The sequence below is a fragment of the Centrocercus urophasianus genome, unplaced genomic scaffold (genome assembly GCF_019232065.1).
Source record: "Centrocercus urophasianus isolate 14NV4802_14NV808 unplaced genomic scaffold, USGS_Curo_1.0 seq_13, whole genome shotgun sequence".
Classification (NCBI taxonomy): Eukaryota; Metazoa; Chordata; class Aves; order Galliformes; family Phasianidae; genus Centrocercus; species Centrocercus urophasianus.
In genome coordinates, this window is record NW_024884475.1 from 36580166 (window position 1) to 36606175 (window position 26010).

Here is a 26010-nt window from a genome sequence, read left to right on the forward strand (position 1 = left end):
TAAATATATTTCCACATGCAAAAGAGTAGTGATATCAAGCATATTTAAGTTGGTACAAACAGGTAAGTTGGTGAAGTTCCTTCTTTCTCATGTCACGAGCAAGAAGAATTCTGCTGGTTCTCATTCTCCTGGGCTCTTTACTGTGGTTTTAACCTGCAGTTATTTTCAGTAACCAACTCTTTTCTTTTCCCGAGGTTGTTGCACTGTCCTAATATAATGTCTCCATCAAGGAAGGGAGATGATTTTATGTTATATAACTTTGGAATTTCTACAGAGATTACCCGTATGCTAAAATTTAAACTTGCATTGCGTTTTCCTGTTTTGTTAGATTTGCCTGAAGAATTAATGAAATGTAGGCATGTAGGAAGTATTTCTCTAGTTCAAAGGCATGTCAGATTTCCATTCTGTTTTTGGAAAAGAAGCTACCTCAGCATCCATTCAGATCCCTCTGTATTGTAAGGGGGCTGTTAGTATCTGCAGAAGAGGGTAAAGTACATCAGTCCTTTTGATATTTCAGCAACTGAAACTGTTTACATAACAGGAGATGACATCCAGAGTAGCACGGAGCTGCCCTGTGAAACTGGTAACAAATGAACATATGAACAAATGCAACTGTAAAAGCTGATATGTCTTCACAGCATCCTTCTCATAATACAGTGTATGCAACTGTGAAATCTGTAAACTTCCTAGAAATGCCTGCCAACCTGTGGCATGCACTGAAACACCTGCCTGCTTATCGCAATAGAGAAGCTGCAGAAATGTGTGCTGGAATCAAGCCAATAGGAAGAAAAAAATTTCCCCTTGCTGAAATGTTAATGTGTTTAGCTTTCAGAAACACTGCTTCATCAAGATAAAACTGTTTGGAAGAATAAGACACAGTACATTTTAATCAGCCTTTTCACCCCATGCCCTGAAGGCATTGAGTTTGTTTATTTGTTTTATTCTTTTAGGGGATAAATAACCTAATTTTACCTTACCTGGAACTGTCTGTGGGGGGTAGTAGGCCTGGCACAGCTTGCTGAAGAATGTGGTATGACCTGCTGCAGTCATGTTGTGCTGGAGACATCTGGTTTTGGAGCTTTAAAAAGAACAGGGTGGGACACACAAATATTTCATTGTCAAATCTGAACCAGATGGGAGGTAAAATATGTAGCAGAGTTCTCATAAAATTCATCTGAAATTAAATGGTGTAGGAAACCAGACAAGGCACTTATTAGAAATGACCTTTTTTTACAGGCTGACTTCGCACAGTAGGAATTTGCAAATGCATTAGAGATGCTAACGATTTGTGGCCTCTGGAGATCCATTTCCTGTACTGTTAACTAGCCATAGTGAAGTTTTCAAGGAAACACCTGTTTATATTGTCTCCCTATTCCCTCTGTTGGTTGTATTGGTTTTCTCTGTCTTGCCAGTGAAAAACTCTCTGTGGTACAACTTTGGAAAAGATTTTCTTCTTAGCTTAAATCTTGGGATTTTGTGGGCTGTGGGGTTTGTGCATCTCAAAACTTGCTGGGCAGGTACCCGTTCCTGGTCCTCACATGATGTGTCAAGAGATAACAGTTCGTGCTTTTCTGGAAGTTGCGGGAGCAGTTTTGTAGTTCAGATCTAATATACAGATGTGAAGTAACTTTAATTGCTTAATGCTCTTCAGAGCACTGCCAAATATTTATTAACCCATTAGTACTTGTTTAAATTTGACTAAAACGTGTGCGTTTGAAATACATAAATGTTTAGCTCCCAACTCTCTGTAGAGGTCTCTAAACAATCCCTTCTCATCAGCAAGCACATACAGATTAATAGACTTGGTAATTGATTGTAGCCAGTTATAGCAGGTAGATCAACAAAACTAGAGAATCTTCCTGTTTGCACCACTCTGTGGACCGTCTGACACCACACAAGCCATGGCAAACGTTGTAGCTGAATTCAGGTCTGCCACAGTGTTTTATTTATTTCACTAGTCCCAAGCCAAAATTCTGTAATTGTAATGCCCTTTCTGGTGTATCTAAGCCCTCTTGGAAGACTTTTCACTCTGATTTATGTTGAGGCATTCAAGGAAGCTTAGAGAGAAATAAAAATTAAACAAAAACAAGGCAAGAATAGGGTTTGGATGGACTGACAAGGAAAAAGGGAAGAATGTACTAAAACTGATTCTAAAGAATAAATGATAAATCTAGAAATGAAAAGATGGAGGGGAAATCAGGTACACAGTGAGTCCAGAGTAGGATAGATGATCACATTAAGACAGGAGAAACCTCTGAAAGCCAGGAAGACTTTTGATAGTGAATTCTCCTTTATTGTGGGTTGGTACTGTGGAAGAAGCTCATGCAACCTACGACTTGGCATATTTCAAATGAGCTGTGTGATGCACAAAATCTTCTCTGTTGTCCTATAGCTGTAATTAATGATAGATTGATGATTTTTTTTTTTTCTTTGCTTTTGCAAGTTGATGTTAGAACACTGTATAGGAGAGACTGTGCTAAAGGGAGCCCCGCAGGACTGGTCCAGATACGGCAGCACATGGAGAGGAATGTTTGCCTCTCAGTAATCCCTTCCCTGCTCAGAGCTCAAGTCTCTTTAACAAATTGCACAGCTGCGAAGAATTATGGGTATTTGTTATTCCTTGGTATCCTGACTATGTAAAACCTAATTCTTCTGGCCATTAGAGGTTGCCAAGAGGGAAATGGCTTGGTAATTAGACTTGAAAGTGATGAATGAACATGGCTCTGTGTAAATGCAGCACAGACAGTCTGTTTGCTGAACTTAAGAAATCTATGTGCTTTGGAAATGGGACATTGTTTATATAAGTAGGATTTTTAGGATTTTTGGGCAATGGACATATTTGTTCCTTTTCTTGTTTTTCAGAAGCAAAGCATTTTCCCCTTTAACTGCAGATCTTTGTAATGTAAGATAGGAAATGTAGGCTGATGGGAAAGACTGTTAAATACCATTTTCAAAGCAGGGGAAAAAAAAAAAAGAAATTGAGGAACAAAGATAAGTACCTTGCATTAGTGAGTGCCAGTACAAATGAGTAGATGAACAGTAGTATTTCGGAGCAAAAGTAGAAGTGATGAAGTGAAGAGGCTTTGGTACAAATCCCCTACAGGTTGATGATGCTCTTCTGTGGAGCTATGTTATCCTGAGTGTTGGGACCCCGATAACTACATTCTGAAGCCACAAAATAATTGACTCAAAATGTCTGGAAGTTGTGCTGTTTTCACTGCAGCCTGGACTTCCAGGGCACATGAAGCTATGAAAAATCATGGCTTCTCTTCTGTACACCTGTGCTTTTAACAGGGATAATGATCAGTCTTTTAAAATTAAGCTGTCTTTTTGGGGTATTACAGCACATGTTTACACTGTACACTCAAATATACAGTCATATGCTTATATTTATGCAAATTCCTGGTGTCATTGGCAGCCTCTGTCATGGGAGAGGTGAAATCTATGAGCTGGGACAAAGCAAAGCAGCGTTAGGTAGGATAGAAAACTACAGTGCACATGGTAAGTCACCAGCAGAAGAGCTGTAGGTATTGTCACCCTACTGTTATGTATGGCCAAATTATGTGAAGAAACAATTTTCCTGTGCCATACTTGAGTTGATGCTAGTAGATGACTAAGCAACTTGGCTATTTTGACGTACGTTGACACTCATTGTCCCTGAATCAGAGAACATCAGCTGAATTTGGATTTGATGGAGAACTGAGGCATTCAAAATGTCTGTGGTTGTGGTCTGAGATCTTTAATGTCTTTGCCATTCGAATGAAAATATTGTGTGGGGGTAAAAAAGCCACGTGGCTGATACCAGCTGTCTACTTTAGGCCTAAAAGGAATGGTGGAGAAGCAAAAGTTTTGAAACAACTGAATCACACAGTAAAACTTGTAATTTGCTTTGAAATAGCAATTTTAACAAATAACATTGCCCATATGCTGTATACATATGAGAAATTTTTGCAATCTCTTTATTTTTGAAAAGCGAAAAAGAACCAAAACTGCTTCCTGTCCAGCAAAAATCCTTGATCACGATGTGTTTTAAATCTGTGTTTCTTCCTTCATGAAAACAACAACAAAGTTTAATTTTGCCAGTCTTTACCATAATTTTACATTTTAAGCTTTGTGCCCATTTCGAGTCAGTAAGCCTTTCACTGGCATCAGTGGAAGCAGGACTGAATTTGTAAACTGTTTTTTTGCCATCATTCAAATGCATGGAAAAATTTACAGGATTTAGAGAAACCTATGAAGTCCGTGAAGTAGGTAAGCCTGTTCCGTAGTGCAGAAGAGTGCTGTAGCAAGGCTGATCTGCAACAAGGTGCTTCAGCCAAAGACATGCATCTGAGCTGTTGTCTGGATTCCTGCCTGAGGCCTGGATGAAACATGCTTGGTTTAGAGGAATCAGAAGCAGGCACAAGTGATGGCCACTTTGCTTTCTGGTATGATGTTGATTATAGGAAAAGATCAGCTTACCCATGCTAAATGGGCCCAAGCAGGCTGCAACTGCCAGCAGGATTAAGACTGTATTTTTTTTTTTTTAAAGATAAATTAAAAATAGTATTAAAAAAAAAGAAATAAAAGGAGAACTAGTTGTCATCAAAACATATAATTGAAACTTATTCCAGATCAGTGTAAGCCTCTCGTATTTAAATATCGTTATAATGAAATGAATTCCAGTCTAGTTACTTGCTTCTATGTCTGTAATGCTTCCAATTTAAACTGTTCTAACTTCCCTGGTTGACATGATTGATTACAGTTTTCGACTTGATTAACTTCCAGGAATGCACATAAGAGAAATGCTGAGGGAAACAGAATGAAAGGAAATGGGAAATACACTGTACATCAGGTGTGTGGCTATTTTTAAGGTGACATCAGTGTTGAAGGAATAGGAGAACTGTAGATGTTAGCATCTTCTTGTTTCAGCTGGGTAGTGCTGGTGTCAGATGAATGTGTGGCCCAACATCTGTCCTTCACAGACACATGTCTGGAGTTGGTTGTGAGCAGATGGAAACGGGTGATGGATCACTGTCCAATACATGAGGGTTCAGAAGAATGCAGGGGAAAAAGCCCCCTGGAAGAGATCCTGGTGGTTCTGACCCCATCTCAGACTGGCTCCTTTTCTCCTTCATTTGTGTTGCCTTTTTCTGGGCCTGCTTCACTGACTTCTGAAAAGCTGCAATAATAAGAAATTTTGTCAAGTGGAAGATGTTGATTACATGAATATGGAGGGTAATTAGGATGCAAAAAGTGACCTATGGGCTATGTTTAATACAGTGTCACCTGCTGACAGCTGAGCACTGTTTCCAGTTTTCATGAAGCCCAATTTTTCATTTTAGGGAAGTTTGCTTAGACTTGATGGTCACTCAAGGAACTCTAAGAGAGAGAGTAAAGAAAGTTTTGGGGCTGGAGATAACCATAAAGCGAAATGTTCTACCTGGTCTCTGAATTTTGGTGACTTTCCCAAGTTTCCTCTGGACATTTCCTTTATATCAGATTTGAATTTTAGTCTTGAGGAAACAGAAGATGTGAAACAATATAGGGGGTAAAAGTGATACAGGTGTATGTCGAATATTCCCCAAGCAGCCTGGTCTAGTGTTTGGCAACCTTGCGCATAGCAGGGGAGTTGAAACTTGATGATCATTATGGTTGTTTTCAACCCAGGCAATTCTATGATTTTATGAATACAACAACATCTAATTGTAGGGTGCTGATGGAGAGAGGGATGTAGAATTTCTTCCTTTGGAATATTTCTGCTGATACAGATATTGGGAATGTTTATTATCTCAGCACTGAAGACATGTTTTTTTGTTGTTGTTTTATGAACAGCCAATACACTGAGGTGATGTTATGCAGGTGTCTTTCTCCTAGATTTTTTTAATAGCATCCAATTATGTGGTATCAGTGATGGTTTGAATTAATAATATGCACTGGAGTTGTGCTGTACTTGTGCCAGATGTGAATTCGGCCTTAATGACCATTTGTACCTAGGTATGCTTCCTATGCCTTCTTGCTTTACAAGATACATTATTTGCTGCATGTTCACGTACGTAGAAGACTGAATTAGTAATTCTGGAACACAGCAATAACACGCACTAAGGTGTGACTGAAGCCTTCTGCCCTGCATCTGCACAGGGCTGAGGGCCTGACAGCAAGGTCTGCTTCAGCCAGCATTAATTGTTAGGATACCAGCCGTTCTGTTGTGTCAATGAGTTTTGCATTTGTTGTGAGAGGAAATTATTTCCAGAGATTCCAGGAAAGGAGTTATTTGAGATGATATCATGTCCAGTGAGTACTTTTAAAACCCGTCACTTTTGGCTGTCATTGCAGTTCTTTTGTTAGAGAGAATAACAAGAAAAGCAGCTTTTATCTCTGTAGGTGAATCTTGCCTGATGTGCTGATTTGCAGAGGAAGGTGGGCTGTACTCCTCCTCACCAGATCTGCATTACAGATTTCAGCTGTGCAGAGATGAATCCCTGGGCAGTAAGTGAGCCGGATGCCTGCCCTGAGGCCTGCTCCTGCCACTTTGCAGGCCTCCTGTGAGTTTAAGAGTGCTCTCAGTGTTGGTGTGTGTATAGTTCCTGCATTTTCAAGTCTATCATTTATCAACGTAATCAAATTAAGGTCCTGATTCTGTAGGCTAACGTGTTCTGATGGTTTCATTGCCACTGAAGGCCGGTGGCAGGAGAGTTACTGGTTTTCCTTGACAGGATTTAATTGAAGATCAGGATTTAAATAGGTTTTTCCAATGGAAATAACATCTGGTGTTCTGAAAAAACATTCATTGCCTTGGCTTTGGGAGTGTTCTCAGTTTTCAGCCTGTGCAAATGTATATTTGCATCAGTTTGCAGTGAGCTTGCTTACTAGATTTGATCATGAGGTAAAATCATAAGTACTGCTTTCTTGGACTTCAATTTTCAAATACGAAACAAGCCTGCTAGATGGGGGGTGGATAGGGAAGAAGAGCTAAACAAGTGAGAACATAGAAAATAAGTAAGCTGTTGCTGTCAACAAACTAGCTATAGCAAGAAAGGTAACAGGACCTGGCACACGTCCAGAGAAGGGCAGTGAAGCTGTGAAGAGTCTGTAGCATAGGTCTTATGAGAAGCAGCTGAGGGAACTGGGATTGTTTAGTCTGGAGAAGAGGAGGCTCAGGGGAGACCTGATGGCTCTCCACAACTGCATGAAAGGAGGTTGTAACAAAGTGTGAGTCAGTCTCTGATCCCAGGTAACAACGATAGGATGAGAGGGATTGGCCTTAAGTTGCACCAGAGGAAGTTCAGGTTGGGAGAAATTTCTTCTCTGAAAGAGTGGTGATGCAGTGGCACAGGCTGTTCAGGGGGGTGGTGGAGTCACCCTCCCTGGAGGTTATCAAGAAATGTGAAGATGTGACGTTGAGGGACATGGCTTAGTGGGCAATATTGGTGGTAGGCAGAAGGCAAGACTAGATGATCATAGAAGTCTTTTCCAACCTTAATGATTCTATTTAAGTCTGCTGATTACTTACATCTGATTGTGTCTGAAAAGTCTCCTTGGTGTGATGAGGTATATGATAAATATATGCTGATAAATTTTATGTACTTCTTGGTGCAATGGTAGAATCAAGTTGCAGTTAGTCTTATATTTATGGGAAAAAGTGTGAGAGCAACTTCAAGCATTCATGTGGAAAGGATGGTTCTTGTTGGCCTCTAATTCCAGGTGATGAGAATGGGCACTGGATGAATCCTGAGGAGATGAGAAAAAGAAGGGGAGTTATGGGTGGCCTTCACCTGCATAGGGTAAGGCAGCAGTCTCTCAGATGCAGCAGATGGTAAAAATTAATTCAGGTTAATGGTAAGGCACTGGTACACTGTAGAATGTGTTTTCTTCTGCCAGAATGCACACTGGAAGTGTCTTTAGCACAAAAAAAATACTGTGAGCAGGTTTTTATTCCCCATAGATAGTTTTACCTGGTGGGCTTGGCAATTCGAGAAGCCTCTCTGTTGTTGGTCGAGGGAAGGGTGTTGGAAGGGCATGCAGCCCAAGGCTGGTTGGGGCTTCTGCAGCACCAGCTGGGGGAGGGTATCTGGATCTGCCTAATGTGGTAAACCAGTATAAGCAGATATGTTTTTCTCCCTTTATAACTACTTCGAGGATTTAGGAATTGGCAAAAAGATTAAAATAGCACGTAGCTTACAGACTGATGTATTTAATTACGACACCATTAGAGATTACTCAGAATTCTGAGGCCCACGTGTAGCAGCTAGGCTTCTCTTTCCTCACACATTTTTATTTTGAAGTTCAGGGTATTTCTGGTGGGGGCACAGCTCTTGTGTGCACGCATCCGTGCACACATGGCCCTGCATGGATTATGTAAGGTTCCTAATTCCGACCGCTGGGATTTGCAGGCGGCGTGTTGACAGGAAATTAGTTTGTACCACTACGTGCCTTCGGAGAGTGATTTTCATGCAGTTGCAATGATGACATCAACTCACAGAGGTCAGGTTAAGGGGGGCAAAGGCAGTCGCTTGGCTGGAAGTTGGTTTTGGCAGCGCCTGCATGGGACTGGAGGGTTAATCATAATTTGTTTCTCCGACTGCTGTTTGCGTCAAAAGTGCAGGCAGCTTTAATGAAAGTTGCCTGTGTTAATTTGAAACCCTTGCTGGGAAATCATGGGAAAATGGAAAAAAGCGTACTTACGTGTCACCCTTCAGATTAACAGCTTAGGCAGTGCTAGCGTTCTCGGGGCGTGCAATGCAACTCAGAGCGGCTTGTAAAGAGATCGCACATGCCTGCTGGGAGTTTCATGGGGCATCCTCTGAAGCCAAAAGCTAATTTGCTCTAGACTCTGTGATAAATATGGTGCATCATATGATGACTTAGTGAGCTATGTCAGCAGAAGCACCAAAATTGAAAACTTCTGGTGTCACAGATCCCAGACGTCTTCATTTGATAGTACTATTATTTTTGATATTTTTTCCATATGTGGTTTTAAAATCTTAGTATTCCACTTCTAACAGGTAGTAACAGAACCCCTGCTAATATGCTGGTGTCCCCCCTCTGTTGTTGTTTGAGGAGCAGGATGCCATCCATGACTGCTTAACAGTGATTTTCTGATTATGCCCTAACTGTGTGAAACTGCAGGATATGTTCACCTCTAACAGTGGGAGTTTTCCTTGGAAACTTTTTTTTCTTTTAGTCTGATACTTGTAAGAGAAATGTTTATACTGGGGAAAGATGTAATATCCGTTCTAGTCACCTCTCTTTATAAACAGGTATTTCTTCTTTGTTTCTTTAAAAAAAAACATTTGACATCTCCCCCAGTGCCTTCTGGGTTCAGATCATCTCATATAACACTAACATTTTGGTCCCACTCCTAATGTTTTTCCCTTTGCTTAGCTTTTCCTTGTATGCAGCCCATGGGGTATAAAGTTGAGTGAATGTGAAACTAGTGCGAGATGGGAGGCCTGAATCCCACCTGAGACCAGCTTATGTTACAAAGTTGATTTTAATTTCCTTTCAGTTCTGTGTTCTTTGAAAAGCATTTGCCATCCTTGTGCAACACCTGAAGTGTTTTATCACGCTCAGCCCTCTGGAAAGCTAGGGGCTGTGACTAAGGGCTGTGTTAGACATGCTCTGATACCCCTTGGGAGTTCCTAGCTTGGCTGCAGCAAACCAAAAAGCTGACAACGAGCTGACCCAAGTCCCTTCTCTAATATTTGTTAGCAACCTAAAAACTCTCTTAGCCAGCATTTATTATAGCTCCTCAAAGATACTTTCCAGGCTAGGTCTGATAAGTTAACTATTTTTCTCTGATAGATTACAGAACCGGTTGCAGAACAGGAAAGCTACAGAGCTTATTAGGAGGAAATCTGTGCAGTGGTGGCAGTGGCATGTTGTGTTGGCTCCAGGGCTCTCAGGAGGCACATTGGCTGCCTTAGTGGTGGATGGCCGCACTGGTGCCAAGTGCCACAGCTGGATGGGGGCATCCTGCCTGCATCTGCTGGAAAAGCTCAGCGCTCAGTGGCTTAGAACTAATCTGTCTTCAGCGATCACAAATGAGAGAGGTTTATTTCTTTAAGCTGTATTTTAAATGGCATTTTAGCAGGTGCTGGGGGCCTTCCCCACAACTGGAGGTGGTGGTGGCCAACAGCCAGGCTCTCAGGGCTCCCACTGCTTCACTTCAGCCCGTATATCTGAGTGAATGGTTGTCTGTGTACAGGCCTTGTATCTCCTAGGCACAGCATCTTTGAAAAAGTAAAACATGATCTGACCTATTTTTTAATAATATTTCAGAAATAAAGCCTCTTGATGTAGAATTAAAAGGATGTCATAAAGAACACAACCGCTGATGACATTTATTACTTATTGCAACACAGGTGCTTGGTCTTGGTTTAATTATGTAGTGTCTTCTGCATTCTTACAGCATGTGTGACCATGTATACACATGGGTATATGTATGTGAGCACATACATTGTAAATGCCTCGAAAGAAGGTGGTATATCACTTATTCTTTTTTAAAATATTGGAAGGCATAACTAATATACTCGTTTATTTTTGTAATATATTTTGCTACATCTATTTAAACAATTTTTTCTGTAAAATACAATGTTACCAGGGCTAATTGCCTAACTAACTAAATAAATAAACAGAATACTTTGTCTTGCCTCTTTAGGTGTTTCACATATTGGCACTTTCAAATTGGAGTTTTCTGTTTCTCAGTCCTTCTTTCCTGGCATCAAAGGACTGACAATGCTATTTTGAAGGAGTTGGTATGCACTGAATTTGTACTCATTTGATGGAGAGGATGTACAAATGTAGACCAACTCTGTAAAATACGTAACTAAGTAATTTTTCATCCAAGATGGTGTAAGCATTCACTTGCAGGATGCTGGAAATTAAAATCTGCCTGACTAGAAAAGAATCTGGATGGATCTGGTTATCTTAGAAATGTTTATTCCAGATATCCACATTCTGTAAAATCTTTACAACCTCTGCAGTAGGTTAGTAAGTAACAAACCTCATCTGGTTTCTGAATACCAAGCAATCTTTTGAAGGACTAATTCTTCAACTTGCATTTACTAATTTCATATGATTGAAGGTATTTTACATTCAGGTATTGAAATTGAAAATAAAAATCAGAATTAAATTCAACATTAAAAAAAGTGTATCCCTATAAATTGAATAGAACTCTAGATTTTTTCCTTTCTCCAAATTTCTGGGAAGGACAAACAAAAGCTGTAATTTTATTTTTTTTTATTCAGCTCTACAGGTGCTGGGAATGTAGCAGACCGTGTCTTGGCTCAGCTGTTGACGGAAATGGATGGGATAGAGCAGCTGAAGGATGTGACAATTTTGGCAGCTACAAACAGACCGGACATGATAGACAAGGTACGAATAGATGCAGTGTTGAATGCACCGTTCTCTTGAGAAGGCCTGATTCTGGAATAATTCAGTTCTCTTTGTTTATTCTGCAAACTGTTGTCTAATAATTTTATGATGAGGGTAGAAGTTGGAAAATGGTGGCAAGGCAAAGGAATGGTTTAAACGTCCCTGGCATTTTTTTCCCTATACAAATGTTTTAACAGAAACAAAATGTTTTGTGATATCCCCCAGTGTCTGTTTCCTAGGAGAAATTATTCTTAAATTGAGCTCATTGAACTTGTGCAGCAACATTTCTGTCAAACTGCTTTTGTGGGTTTTGCTTCTGTTATGTTTGTTTATGCAAGAGTTTGCTGGACTGCTGGTTTCATTAGTTACTTCCTTTCAAAAGATTAAATATCTCCTCCGTGCTGTTTGCCTGCTGCCAGCAGTGGGGGTTCCAGCTGCGGACAGCACGGTTTCTCCTTAAGTCTCGCAGCAGCCTTGCTGGAGAGACAAGTATGTAAAACCAGAATGGTTGTAACACTTAAAGCAGAAAGCCTCCAAATGCAAAACAAACCCAGCAGCCCTCTACAAAATCCACTTTAAAAGTCTGCCACTGCTGTGTCTTCTCACAGCTAAGTGCAGTAGACGGACCAGTCTGAAGTGATTTCCTTTAAGATATGTTTCGTGGTGTTGGTGAGGTTTCTTTATTCTGCAGCTTTTCACCTTCACAGCATTTGTGAATTTGATGACAAGCTAATGAAATTTATTTTTCCTGGTCTTTTGGTAGGGTTTCTTAAAATATTTTCTTATTTTCAATGTTAACAAATTCTTACATTTAAAGATATTTCTGGAATAGTGTTTTTCTGTTTGTCTTGGAGCATTCAGGTAAAAATATGTATGAGGTGCAAGCTTTTAAAACAATATTAGTGTACACGTGAAGTTTTGAGGAAGAAAAAAAAACCTTGTATTTTGGCTGCATAACACAACTTCTTGCCTTTTGAACTGCCGGAAGCCACCCAGCTGATAGCAGCCTGATAAAGGCTTGCTTACAGCTTCCTTAAGGACTATCTATGCGTCTGCTAAGGCGAAGTAGAACTCGCAAAGTGTATTCAGCAAGAAGTGGTAAATCAGTGAAAAATACACTTATGCAAAACTGAGATTTTCCATAGATTTTAATTTTAGTCAGATTGATTTCAGCTTTCTTTGGTAACGCAATTTGGCGTCGGACTAAGCTGAACTTGAAAAATTTTGATCGGTTGAACAGAAATTTCCTTTGGGGTCAGTTCATTGTTTGGGTCACTCCGTCACCTGGCACTGTGCCTGGCACACCTGGGCATTCAATTCTCATGTCACTCTCCCTTTGCCTAGATTTCCCTTCCCTGTGAATGCTGTTTTCTTGTGGTTTGCATTTTTATCTGAAATATTGGCATTTACCTGGGACAAAACTAGCGTGTGTTAAAGGGGCCACTCTGCAATACACAAAACACGTAGAACTGAAATTGCTAGATATATATGCACTATATCTCTGTCACTGATGCAGATCCAGCCCTAGTGCCTGGAAGTTTTAATTTTAATCTGGAGGATAAAAAATTGGCATCTTCCTTGCATCTGAATTTCTGGGCATGATGAGAGGAGATATTGATTCTGAAAAAATCTGTTTGTATATCTGCCTTTCCAGGAATCATTTATTTTAACTAAAAGCAGCCTTGAAGCCAAGAAATGATAGGGGGATAGCCCATCACTGAATAGGTGACACAGTCAGAGGAGAGATGGGCTTACATGGAAATTAGCTAGGTTCTGCAACATCACTGATCCAGTACTTGCAGCATGTTGTAGAAACCCCACTTTCAACTCCAACTTTTTTTTCTTGCATTTACCAGCAACACTTGAATATTCTGTGTGTAGGGAACCATGCTAGCTACCACAGGCAAGATCTGTAGACACTGTGGTGGCTGAAAGGAAGAATATAATACATATATATCCTTATAGAGTATGAACTCCGATGGTAAAAGAAGAGAGGAAATGCAGGACTAACAACACACTTGTGTTGAGATGGCAGCGTTAGGCTGATGTATTCTAACCCCAAGTTAATCCTGACTAACAGGTCTAAGTTCCACGAGACAGTGCTTCTCAGAATAGTGATCTGTGTGATTATAGGAATGTTATTAACTAGAAACTGTAGATTGATATTTTAGATATTTTTAAAATGATTTCTGCGAAGATAGAAAAAAGTTCTGATAATTTTGTAGAAAGTGTTTGCTTGTAGAATAGCAGAGCAAAATTTCACCAGTCTGGAGAAAGTGTTTAAACTGTGATTTAAAGGGACTGGACAATCATGTTTGAGTTGGTATAACTCACATCATGCTTCAGACAAGCCAGGTAAGTTACACCAGGCTATACACTTTTTCTTTCCTGGAGAGAGGGGAAAATAAAATTAAAAAAAAAAAAAAAAAAAAAAAAAAAAAAAAAAATGGACACCAGAAAGTGTTTGTTCTGAACTTCAGTTTATTAGAATTCTCCATATGGATTTACAGTTCACTTAGTAATCACTGATGCCTTTGAAAATGTAAACTTTTATTAAATCAGTGTATTGGAAATATTATTTCAGTAATATATGACGATGAATGAGTGTCCTGTTTGTGTAGGTGTATCATGACCATGCAGTAATTCTTAATGTGTGAACTTTACATGTTGTATAAAGGCACAAGGCAATCTTGTGTTCTTTACTTTGAAAACAGCACGTGGGAATTATCACATTTAAGGGTGTTGCCCTGTGCCTAGCGTGGACACGGTCATCCCTGAAAGTGCTACACTTTGTTGGTTTTGAGTACTGAATGATTTTGAATCAGTCTTTCATAGAGTTATGTTTAAGGGTGAACTTGTTTTGACTTGTTATAAATGTCTATTAGTAATATAGTTCCTCTAAGATGTCATGATTTTATTGAAATATTATTCCGGACTTATGTTGCGTGCCATGTTTGGGGCTACATAGCTACTTTGCATCTCGTTCATGCTATGCTGGAAGTACTTTGGGATAATTTCCATTGAAGTAACGAAACAAAACCAGCATGTACTGATTTCACCCTACATATGATGGAGAAAGAGTGATTTCAGTTAGAAGTACTCTGGAACAAGATGTACTCTGGAACAAGATGTTCTGAACATACTTGGAAAGTGATACAGAAACAAAACATTGTGAGTCAGTAAGAATAGTAAAACTACCCTTTAATCTTGGTTTTCTATTTACTGTAGAGGTAGAATTGATGAGCAATAGTAGGAAAAATACTTCTAACTTTTGATGACTTCTCCACTCAAGAGTGATTTTTTTCATGCCTGAAATATTTTACAGTAATTTCATGGAGCTGCTTGCAATTCAAAGCTTGCTGGTATTTTCCCACGTATCAGTTGGCCTAACAAGAAATCTCACTCATCGCTACAAACCGCACATAATTTATTTTGAGCACTGTGTATATTTTGATTTGCTTGACATTAAGTGATCGTTTCATATATGCATGGACAAGCTTTTCACTGTAGTCCAACAGATCTCCACAGGAGAAAACCTAGATCAGCTCAACAGGACTGCGTGTCCTTCTCTCTTGCAGTGAAACCTGTATTTTCCTAAACTTCTAATGCTGACCTTAGTTCTTGGGTGAGGAAGGTGAATTTTTCTTGTTTCCTGCCCATGCTGATACCTTTTTCCTCTGCATTTCATCTCCAATAGCCAGGGTACACTTAAGGAAGAGAAACTGTCAGATCCCCAGGGACCTTGGTGAATGTTTCAGCACAGGAAGCAAGATGCCTGTTACTGTGGTATCTGATAGTTTTACCTCCTGCTGGGTCAAATTTGATTGTCAAACACATCGGCAATGGTGTAAAACACAAGGTGATAAGTGAAGGGATGGCTTGTGATATATAATGACATCCTGGTGCTCCTGACAGCTTCACTTGTCCTTATCATGGGGTGCAGAAAAGATGCATCGTCAAATATGCTATTTGCATAAGAATGACAGGATGTGATAGGACAAATGAAGATTAATGAGAGCCTGTGCTGTCAGTGTTACTCACTGTCTCTAAATTGATGATGGTCTGGATTGCATCGGTGTTCATGGGCTTCAAGTGTAGCTCAAACCAGAAGCTCTACTGATACTGAATACTGAATCTTTAAAAAATACTTTTTTAATACAGTTTGGCTTCTAATCTTGAAGTATCTTGCGTGCTAGTATAAGAACATGTGTTCTGTGGATTGTGCCAGTGCAGAGGATTTTTGCTGCCTCCTTTAGAACAATTATATTGCTTTAAAAGCGTCATACTCTCCAGCTTGCCTCCTTACCTTCTCTCTTCTACCCTCTCTTCCTTCATCCTGAAGTCTTCAGTCCACACTGTTCTGCAGAGAAGCTCAGTTGACTTCAGTGTCTTAACTGCCGGAGTTCAGCTTATTTCATTTAAGAACCATGTGGATATTGAGTTTTCTAGACTGCTTATAGGAACATAATAAAACTGCAGCCAATATTCATCCTAGCAACTGCCAGCTATGGGGAAATAGAATAAAACTTTCCTCCCCTGTGGTTCATTTGGGCTTTGGAGGAGTTCTCTTGGTCAGAGAAGTCAAACAGAGGTTTGACAAGTGAATTTGACCCTTAAAATGGTGATTACTGTGTGCAATTTTGGGACAACCTTAATTTAAAGTGGCTTGTTTTGATGAAAATAAAAAGTCCATGATAGAGCCATTTGGCAGAATCAGTAAAGAAATTATAATTTCTTGCCTGCAGCAAAAGTAAACAATCTTTCCTCTTTTAAAACATCAAAGTTCTGTCTTTCTGAAGGCTTATGGAAGAAATTCAAATATTTAGGTTTGCAGTTTTACAAGTTAAAAGAAATAGGAAAGAATCTGGCATATTTATTCATTATTGTCTGGAAATGGGTAGGTGCTGTTGTAAAGCAGGTGATACTAGATGCATGCTTAGCAGTCAGATGCAGTAGCATTAACTTAACTCATTACCACATATTATATTCTTCTATTTGCGTATTTGTCTGTGTGTGATTTCCATTTTGGTCAGATAGGTTTTACCAGAGTGTCTTCATGCAGCCTTGACTAGGTTCTATTTCAGTTTTTCCAAACGTAATGTAGGACTGGAGTTACAGGCCACACAGCCCACTAGTCATGTGCTGTGCTCCCCTCTGCGACCTCCGAATTTAATCAAAGGTCACAGAAAGCTCCAGGTTGGAAGAGGCCTTTGGGGATCTTCCAGTTCAATCTCATGCTTGCGCAGGGCCGACTTCAGTGTTAGGTGAGGTTGTTCTGGACTTGTCTTTATGTATCTCCATGAATGGAGTTTTCAGAGCCTCTCTGGGCACCTGCTTCATGTTTGACCATCCTCACCGTGATTCTTTTTTTTCTTTGTATCTAGCAGTCTAGCTTCCCAAAACTTCTGCCTTCTTGTCCTGCTGCGTACTTCTGTGAAGCGTTTGTCTCCATCTCCTCTGAAAACCATTTTACTGCTCCCTGCTGCTTGTAAATATTTTTACCTGTTCATCCTACTCTACGTTGGGTTTGGTTTGATTGAGGATAAGCCACCCACGTGTCTCTTAGCTTTGCAGTGATGTAATAGGAGCTGAGTCCCAGACAGGAAACTGGGATACATCTCTGGCTGTTGCATCTCAGCATTGCTTCCACGCAGATTTTGTCCAATTTGGAAGACTGATGGCACAAGAGTAGGTACTTTTAGGAGGAGACAATGTTGGGACACTTAATGCCTTGTCTAAGTATTTTATGATAGCTGAATAAACTAGTACCAAGTAAACACTGGTTAGAGTGAAATCATTTTGTTTATTTGGCTTCTCACTGTTAGGTTACTGGAGAGGAAATAGTCCAGTCTGGGGATCACGGAGATAACAGACAAGTAATCTGTTAAACTGCTTGCCCTGTCTGATATTACATGACTGAAACCAGTCTTCATTTGTGGATGGACTTTGTAGTTATCACTAGAATAGAACAGGTGGGAATGTGTTTCAGAATAGCAATCAAACCATGTAAATGCAATCACCATGCCTTTCCATACTGCTGAACCGTCAATTTTTTTTTTAACATTTTTTACTTGAAATGCTGAAATGCCTCTCTGCTCGTCAAAAGGCACTCCTCATATTCTTCTAAAGCCCTGGGATTAAAAGCAGAGAGAGATTTTGTCTTGTGACTTTTTAGTCAGCCAGCACCTAGCGTGTTTACATCATTTTGCCCAGGTGCAAGTATGGTTCTTTGAAATAACAGAAGATGTGGGATTTCTTTTGAAGACAAGATTGTTCTGGAGCATATCATAAATTTTCAAAAAATTAGGCTTTAGGGAAAAATGATATCAAACTACATGCCATTGAAAAGAGGGTCTGACATTTTAAAATTGTTTCACAATCTTGGCACCTTCACATTTTCCATCAATTGGTTTTCTCTGGTATGTGTTTGGGTTTTTACCCTTTAATGCAGTTAAACTTGCAACTGTGACTAGGGCAAAGATGTGCTCTGGAAAGTAGCTGTTTCTCAGAGATCTAATTTTGCCATTATTAATAAAAGATGCTTACATTTTCAGGTGATTAAGAGCTTTCTAAGTTTATTTAAAAGAAGAAAAGCATAAGTGGGAGTAAAATGTTTTTAATGTTGCAAATTATTTTCATCTGTTATACTGAAAACACTGGGCAGACATTGTTGGCCAACACTGCTGTTTATTGGCCAGGATCTCAAAGTTGATGATTTGAGGCTGGATTGGATAGTGAACCCTGAGCTCCTCCAGCACCTTATCAACCTGTCCGAATGCAGAGTTTGTTTCTGTGTTCCCCGTGAATGTACGTGTATAATACTCTTTGAGTCGAGAACTGGGTTTTAAGATTCACCTGAAGCTCTCTCCTTCCTTCATCCCCACCCCCTTCCTTGCTGATGAAAACTTTGTTTTCTCATGAGTACAGCAAATAAAATATTTCCAGGTGTGCAAAAGTGATTTTTGTTTCCAGCATCGATTGTCAGAGTGTGGAGGCCTGAGTAGTAAATCAGCCTTAAGGCTGCTATGGTTTAAAAAAAAAAATAAAATCTTAGTGGTGACAGCTGAAGAGCACAGTGACTTTTTCACTCAAGATTTATTACCTGCCTTTAATAAGGGGTTGGAGGGAAAACTTGCTGGGCTGCATATTTTCTCCTTTAACAGACACACCATAGGGCCAGGATAAATTGGCTTTATTTTGTCTGTGAAAACATAAAACCAAACAACGTATGTAAAAATATAATAGTTTTACTTCAAGTAGAACAGAAGTAAATATGCCTGCTCTTATTCTTTATTACAGAAGGCATTCCTTACATTGATTCGTTCATGTAGTGTAGCATCACTAATACTTTCATAAAATCTGTGACACGTGCCAGAAAACTTATTTGAAGGTATCAAAGCAGACATATTTGGAAATACAGCATACATACAAATTTGGAAAAGTACAAAGATGGCGGAGTAATGGCCAGAGTTTGTTTTTATTCCCATGTCCTATCCTCATAAAATACCAATGAAGGCACAACGTGTCAGAAAACCTCCAAACTATTAAAAGTGGGAAATTTGAGAGGCTTATCAGAGTGCTATTTGTACCACACCATGCAGCAGTTCAGTGAGTCTGTAATTGAGATACCACATTGGTGTCTCCACGTTCGGGTTGGTTTTGTTTGCCTTTTCTTCATTTGTTTTTGTTTTTTGGGTATGAGGTTTTTTTTTTTGTGTGTGTGTGTGTAACATGAAAGTGACACTGTTTGTAAGAGAACATGAGAACATATGCTCGGGTGTTAAGATGAATCATGCCTCTAGAAGTGAAGCGAATTTAAGCAGTACCTATAGCACTGGGTTAGGTCAACTGAATTCTTCACGTGGATTTAGAGGCAAACATAGCACCTTTGTCTAGAAAATTAATAGTAATTTTATTATTAAGGTTCTTGTACCTGTACAGTAAGTTTTAACCCCTAAAACTTTTGTCTGCTTGTTGAAACACAATGTTTAGCTTCCTACTTGAATTACTTGAGAACAGCCTATGTGATGCTAACTTCTGCCTTCTAAATCCTTCCAGCTCAATCTTTCCCTTTTGTATGAAGCGTCAGGCCATGCAGAGGAGCGGTGCAGCTGGGTTGCATATGGCTTGCCTAAGTTCCTCCAGGAGCACCCTCAGGAGCTATCAGAGCCTTAGGGGCGTGTAGCTAGAGAAACACTACTTCATGGCAGATGAAAAACACACAGCAAGGTACATTTCACAGTCGCTGTGTTATATGGCATGAATCTTTTCATATGTGATAAACTTCACTAGGGTAGCGATAACAGTTAAGGATGAGACATTTCAAAAGGACTTGATTTTTAAGGGCATGATTCTAGTTAATGTGGTGCTGTGAGCTACATAACGAGAGAAATGCCCAGTTAGGATACTTGCCCAGTAGCCACAAACACATTTAGGGTTTGGTTTGCAACTGGTCTTTTGCTTAGTCTTTCTCTCTGTGGATGCAAAATGTGCAGTATATATGAAGTGCTTTTGTGAACACTGTATTAAAATAGCATTGTAGAGACTGTTGTGCTTGTTGAACACCCATGACTTCAGAAATGCCATAGGTAAGATTGCGTGTACAATCTTAATTCATTGTTCTTTGTGCATATGAATCATCGTGCAGTCCTTAACTCTGTTAATGAAAGTGGTATTCATTGTGCATGATTAATTAAATTGCACTAATTTAGAAAATTATTTTTACAATTCATTATGATCACCTTTAATTACCCTAATACCTACATTTCCTTATTTTTAAGAGCTCTGATTTATAATGTTTGAAATCAGATTAATAATTACCAGTTTCTGGTGTGAGAGTCTGGAACCCATGGTGTAGTGTCATGTTGATATCTTCATGGTTATCAGCTGTACGGGAGCCTCTAGATTTGTTGTGGAAAACTTGGTTGCTTGAAGTAAGTGGTAAATTGACAACAGTATTCAACTACTTTGCTGTTCTTTGTGGGACGTTTTGTCTTTTCTCTTTTTACAATATGAGAAAGACTGGGAGCTATTGGAGAGGGTGCAGAGGAGGGCCACAAAGATGATCAGAGGGCTGGAGCATCTCCCCTACAAAGACAGGCTGAGGGAGCTGGGCTTGTTCAGCCTGGAGAAAAGAAGGGTATGGGGTGACCTCATTGCAGCCTTTAGGTACTGAAGTAAATGCTATATGCTCCTAAAGGGAGCATATAAACAGGAGGGGAGTCAACTCTTTGAAGGGGTAGATAACTGCAGGACAAGGGGAAATGGTTTTAAGTTGAAGGAGGGAAAAGTTAGGTTGGCTATCAAGGGGAAGATTTTTACTACGAGGGTGCTGAGGTGCTGGAACAGGCTGCCCAGAGAGCTTGTGGATGCCCCATCCCTGGAGGTGTTCAAGGCCAGATTGGATGGGGCCCTGGGCAGCCTGGTCTAGTATTAAATGGGGAGGTTGGTGGCCCTGCATGTAGCAGGGGGGTTGGAGATTCATGATCCTTGAGGTCCTTTCCAACCTAAGCCGTTCTGTGGTTCTATTCTTTACCCAGTATCCTCTTGGTCTGCATTTTCTTTGTCTCCTGATTTCTTCATCTTTGGCAAACCTAATTCAGTATCATCCTTGTTCTTAGTCTATTTGCTCTACTCATGTATTTTTTTTTTCTCTCTGTGCTTGGATGCATTTTGCTTTTCACAAATTCTTTCTCCCAAGCTCAGTAAATTCATTTTCTCAGTCATCCAAATCTCCCCAACTTTTTATCTTCGCCTGCCTGCCCAGCCAGCATTTCCCGCTTCTCTTTGCCTTCTGGGATCCTGTATCTAGAATTTTTCTTAATGACTGTGGATTTTGCCGCAGAGTCCAGATTCCTGACTTCAGTGTGTTCATTCTCCGTATCTGGCTCCTGTTCCTTCCAGAATCTGTTCTGGTATCCTCTTTCATCTCCTCCTGCTTGACTAGACTCAGATTACTCCACTGAGAGGAGAGGTCGTTTTCCTGCTGTGACTTTGGTAGTCTGGATTCAGCAGGAACATGCAGACTCCTCAAATCTTGGTAGTTTCAATCTTTGAAAATGTATCTGTTAAATATAAAGAAAAATCACTGAGTTTTTCTAACTAAGAAGTTTCAAATCCCAGCGTGGTCAGATCTCAAGACTTTCCTCCAAAGGTTAGGGTGAAGTCATTTTATTAGTTTTTTTAAATTGTAAACAAAGCAACATATTTTTCCTAGTCTCCTTTTCATGCAACAGCTGAAATGTTTTGACTGGAATGTTACAAAACAAATCAGTTGAAGGCAGGCAGCCAGCTTGGAAAGTACAAGAAGGTCAAAGCTCAGAATAGAATAAACTACCAAATGCCTCATCTTATAGAAGTCACTCAGCATTTTACATTATAATAAGTGCAGATACTTATCTCCCTCCTAATAGAGTGAAGGATGTTTCAGTAAAAATGGAAGTCATGGTGAAACAGAAAGCTGAGGATTGTCTGTGCCACTGGTTAGTGTGGATCATACCTCAGTACACCTTGCAACTGTGCTGGGAGAGAGAAGTGTGAGGGATCAGTGTATAGTTTCTTTGTTTGCTTGTATGTAGAAAGGAGGTGACCTTTTAAATTTTACTTTTAGAAAACCTCTGAATGTAAGAGTTTTGTAATGGGCAAGTTGGAATAGGATCAATCTTTCCATGTTAGTAAAAGACACCCAAGACGTATTGAATGCAGCTCGTTAGTTGATACGCACTTGTTTCTCAGTAAGGATGAGTAAGCTTTTGCTTAAGGTTCTTTAGGAGTGTTTGGTGTAGTCACTGTCTGTTCAGTTTATTAGTAGTGTTGTCTTTGTGAGATTTCTGTGGGCAGAATAAGACTTCATTGAAGAGTTCATACTAGTTGATTATTCTTTTTTTCTCATTGAAAGAGCTCCAACTTTACATTTTGTTTGTTCTAGCAGTGATAAAAGTTGGATACCTTGCACATTTAGTATACGTTCTGCTTATGCACTGGTAAAAATAGCATTCAAGTGCAGTGCAGATATCAATAAAGAAAATAGAGTTGTTTGAGAAGACCAGGTTCTTAGTTGTTTAAAAAAAGTCTTAACATCAAACTGAATGAAGGCAGTACTATAATCAAAACGGAAACAATCTGGGAGTTGTTGATTTATAATATATCATTTTTATAAGGTACGTGGAGGGATTGTTATGCATATATGCAGGAGCAGAAAGCCAGGGCTCTTTTCACATTACTGTCTCTTGTGATCAGTGCAGGCTTAGTGTATGACTTTGTAGGTCACCAGAATACCTCAGGATTACATGTTTAATAGCAGAAGTTTATTTGAAGCTCTGTGTGATTTGACGTATATACAACTATAAAAACTTGCTCAGAATCACAACAAATTCTCAAATTTTTTGAATGATCTAGAAAAACATGTAGGCTATAAGGCCTTTGAATCTAATTGAGAGAGAAATGTCTGAAAGTCAAATGAGTATTTTGATTCAGCGGTGCTGGGCAGTGGTAGACAGGCCTTCTCTCAGCAGTTCTAAAAATCTGAGGTGACTGCCTCTTTTGGGGCTTGTGTCTGTTACTCATTCTTACTGAGCTGAAGAATTTAATTAAACAGGGTGTAGTTACTTTTTCCTTTGTTGTAAATGAAAGTACACTCCCTCCATGGCGAATTAAGCGTTGTGTTACAGGGAAGCATGTTTGTTCCAGATGTACAGAGAAGAGTTTAAAACAGCCCTCCTTTAATTGTGTTTCATACATGCTTTATAACAGTATTCCAATCGCTGTCTAGAACATCTTCCAAATTTTCTGTTGCCTGTCAGATGGTGAGGAAGATGTTTTTGGTAACTGTTCCTTTGTTCTGATGGTAACATAACGCTGACAGCTCCTGCTTTGGATTGTTTCTATCTTGCAAACCTAAAAATGAACTTCTTCACTTTTTCTAGCCACTACTTCAAACAGGATGCGTATTCAATTTTCCCATTAATATCCTCGCTCAAAGTTATAATTCCAGCATACATATTATATTACTTAAAGAAAAATGTGTTATGAAATTAAATGCATATGTTAAATTTACACTGGTACTACTGTTATCTTTTCTCTGTAACCTCAGACCAACATCTGTAAGTTTGTGGAATAAGTCTTTTCCACTCCCTTACCCCTCCATTTCTGTTTTTCCCCCACATCTGCTTTGTTTTTTCCTGCAAAGGAAGTTCTGCTTTGGAAAGTATGTTTGGAAACTGGGCTGGCAGGATGATAGAAAAGGATGACAGAACTTGTGTCAATGCCATTAGAGGGTGCCTTTTTTTTTTTTTTTTTTTTTTTTTTTTTTTTTTTTTTTCCTGGTGAAAACAAAGAGCATTAATAAAGTATGAAGGTAAATAAACAGAGGTAAATAAACCTGTTGAAACATTGGACTATTTCATCAGGGGGTTGCAGCTTTATGTAAGTGTATGAATACACTTCTGTGTTTCTTGCCAGAGCATAACTTTCCAAAACCCTAATATGAGAAAGGAGGGCAACTTATGTAGCTTTCACTTCACAGATGGGAGAAGAGGTTAAAGTGAGACAAAACTGTAGGGCTCTCATTAATGCGTCATAGGTAAGTTTTAAAAAGAAAGAGTTCTTTGGATATTTTAGAACCTGTATATAAGCTCAGCTGATGACAATTTTTCATAATTTTTCATGATTTCCCTTATGTACACCCTTCCACCATGCTATGAAGCAATGTAATCTTGTTGAAAGAACTGACTTCTGCAAAAATGACTAGGTGAAGAAGGTGATCCTATGCAAAATGAGAAGAAAGGCAACTATTCCTTAAACCAAATATGTTTTATGACTTTCTATCCCTCTCTGAAATTTTTCCCAGTCTATTATATCCTTTTTGAGAGAAAAGAATTGGGATTGCACACAGTATTCAAGGTGCTGGTGAAACATGGATTTGCATGCGTGCATAATGGTGCTTTCTGTTTTGTTCTTTACACTGTTATTAGCAATTTGCAATTTTGAACACTTAATTTGCTTGTTTGACTGCTGCCAAGCACAGAGCTCAAGTTTTCATAACTGTCTATTAAAATTAGAAAGTCTGCCTCTTAAGTGGTAATTGTTCATCTCAGAACTCATGCTTTTATATATGAATGAACAACTGATTTTCCCATGTTCATAATTTTGCGTTTGCTTTCACTGAATATTGCCTATTTGCTAAGGCTACTGAAATCCTTACAGAGTTCTTTACCCTCAGTGTTCATCCTCGTGTAGCTATACTACTGGAAGTCATGGCTCCTATATTACGTCATTTCTTTGGTACTAAGCGTCATAAACAAAATGTAAATTTTATACAGGAGAAATAGATGAGATTAAGGGGTCTGTAGTGTGTGACAATAGAGAGGTAACATAGGAAAGGCTTCTACCCTGACGCTGCGTGCTGCTACATGATGGCGGATCCTGACAAGCACAGTTAGACTTGCTGAAAACAGAAGAATGAGAGATAAAGCATCCCACAATACCATGAACTTAGAGAATGTGAATTCATTTGCCCTGTTTCACATGGATTCTGAGAAGGAAGAGGAGAAGAACAATAAGCATTGCAACGTGTTTGCTTTCTGCTCTGCCTTATTGTCAGAAATTATTGTGTAAGCCACAGGTTCTGATGTTGATATCTGGATTGTCTTCTAGCAAGCTGAGGAATCTCTTGTATTGTACTAAGCATGCCTTTCTGTTGGAACTATTATACAATAGTTACCATTTATTCAAAATAAGCATGCTGTTTCAAGTAGAAGCAAAGCAAAACAAAAACCAACTTTTTTTAAAAAAAGAAAGAGGAAGAAAACATTCTAGAAGAAGACTGTCTTCATACTGCAGTGTATCTTGTCACTGTATAGAGAGCATGAGCATGCCTGTCTTTTCATAAAAATGGCAGTAGTGAAACAGGCAGACACTGGGGACAATTAGTTGGTATGAAAAAAAAAGCATGCAGAAAAATGCTGAATGCCAACCCAGTGTGAGGGGACTGATAATGGCACAGAAAATGAAGGTTAGCACGGGGTTAGGCCTTGTAGATAGAGAGCGTGTATGTAAGATTGCAAGTAGCGTAACTCTGCTCTAGAAGTTTGTTTTTCTTAGCTGTGACTATTTTCTGCAGAAGTCACCAAGCAAGAAGGGGCAGTGTTAGCCAGTTTGCAAGGCAAGTCTTATTCCATTACTTAACAGGGAGGCACGTGAGATATGTAATCAAGAACACACGCCAGGGTGTGTGTGTTCATCAGTCAACATGTGAGGTGTGTGTAATTGGCAAACACGCACCTTGGAGCATGTTACTACACTTATAAAATGGCCATTTATTTTAGTTTTTATTAAGAAATGTAAGTATTCTGTGCAAACTTAAAAAAAATTCTCCTGATTTTTTTTTTTTTTTCTAAATGAAACCCCGTTTTTTCATACATTTCATTTTGAACTATGTTCAATGCCTGTTTTAGTGTTTAAGTACCATTTTGATCTGATATTCTGTGTTGTCTTCATGCACTAATGATGCCAGTAGAGTGTAGATGTGAGGAAGTGTAACTGGCTTTGTCCTAGATTTCCTCATTGGTTCTTTTTTGTTGTGATCTTTTGAGCTTCCCTGCTTTGACTTAAAAGCAATGTAGTCCCCAGGGAAGCTAGAGTACAAACCTTAAATTT

At 39.3% G+C, this 26010-nt stretch overlaps 1 protein-coding gene across 1 annotated transcript in view; it reads left to right on the plus strand.

Moving 5' to 3' along the window:
• SPATA5 (spermatogenesis associated 5) overlaps positions 1 to 26010 on the plus strand; it is a gene marked incomplete at its 5' end in the record, with an annotated part of 180366 nt that overhangs the window by 39788 nt on the left and 114568 nt on the right. The window contains one exon of the mRNA XM_042812455.1: positions 11229 to 11355. Within this exon, the coding sequence (XP_042668389.1) occupies positions 11229 to 11355 (127 nt within the window). The remainder of the gene's footprint in view (positions 1 to 11228; positions 11356 to 26010) is intronic.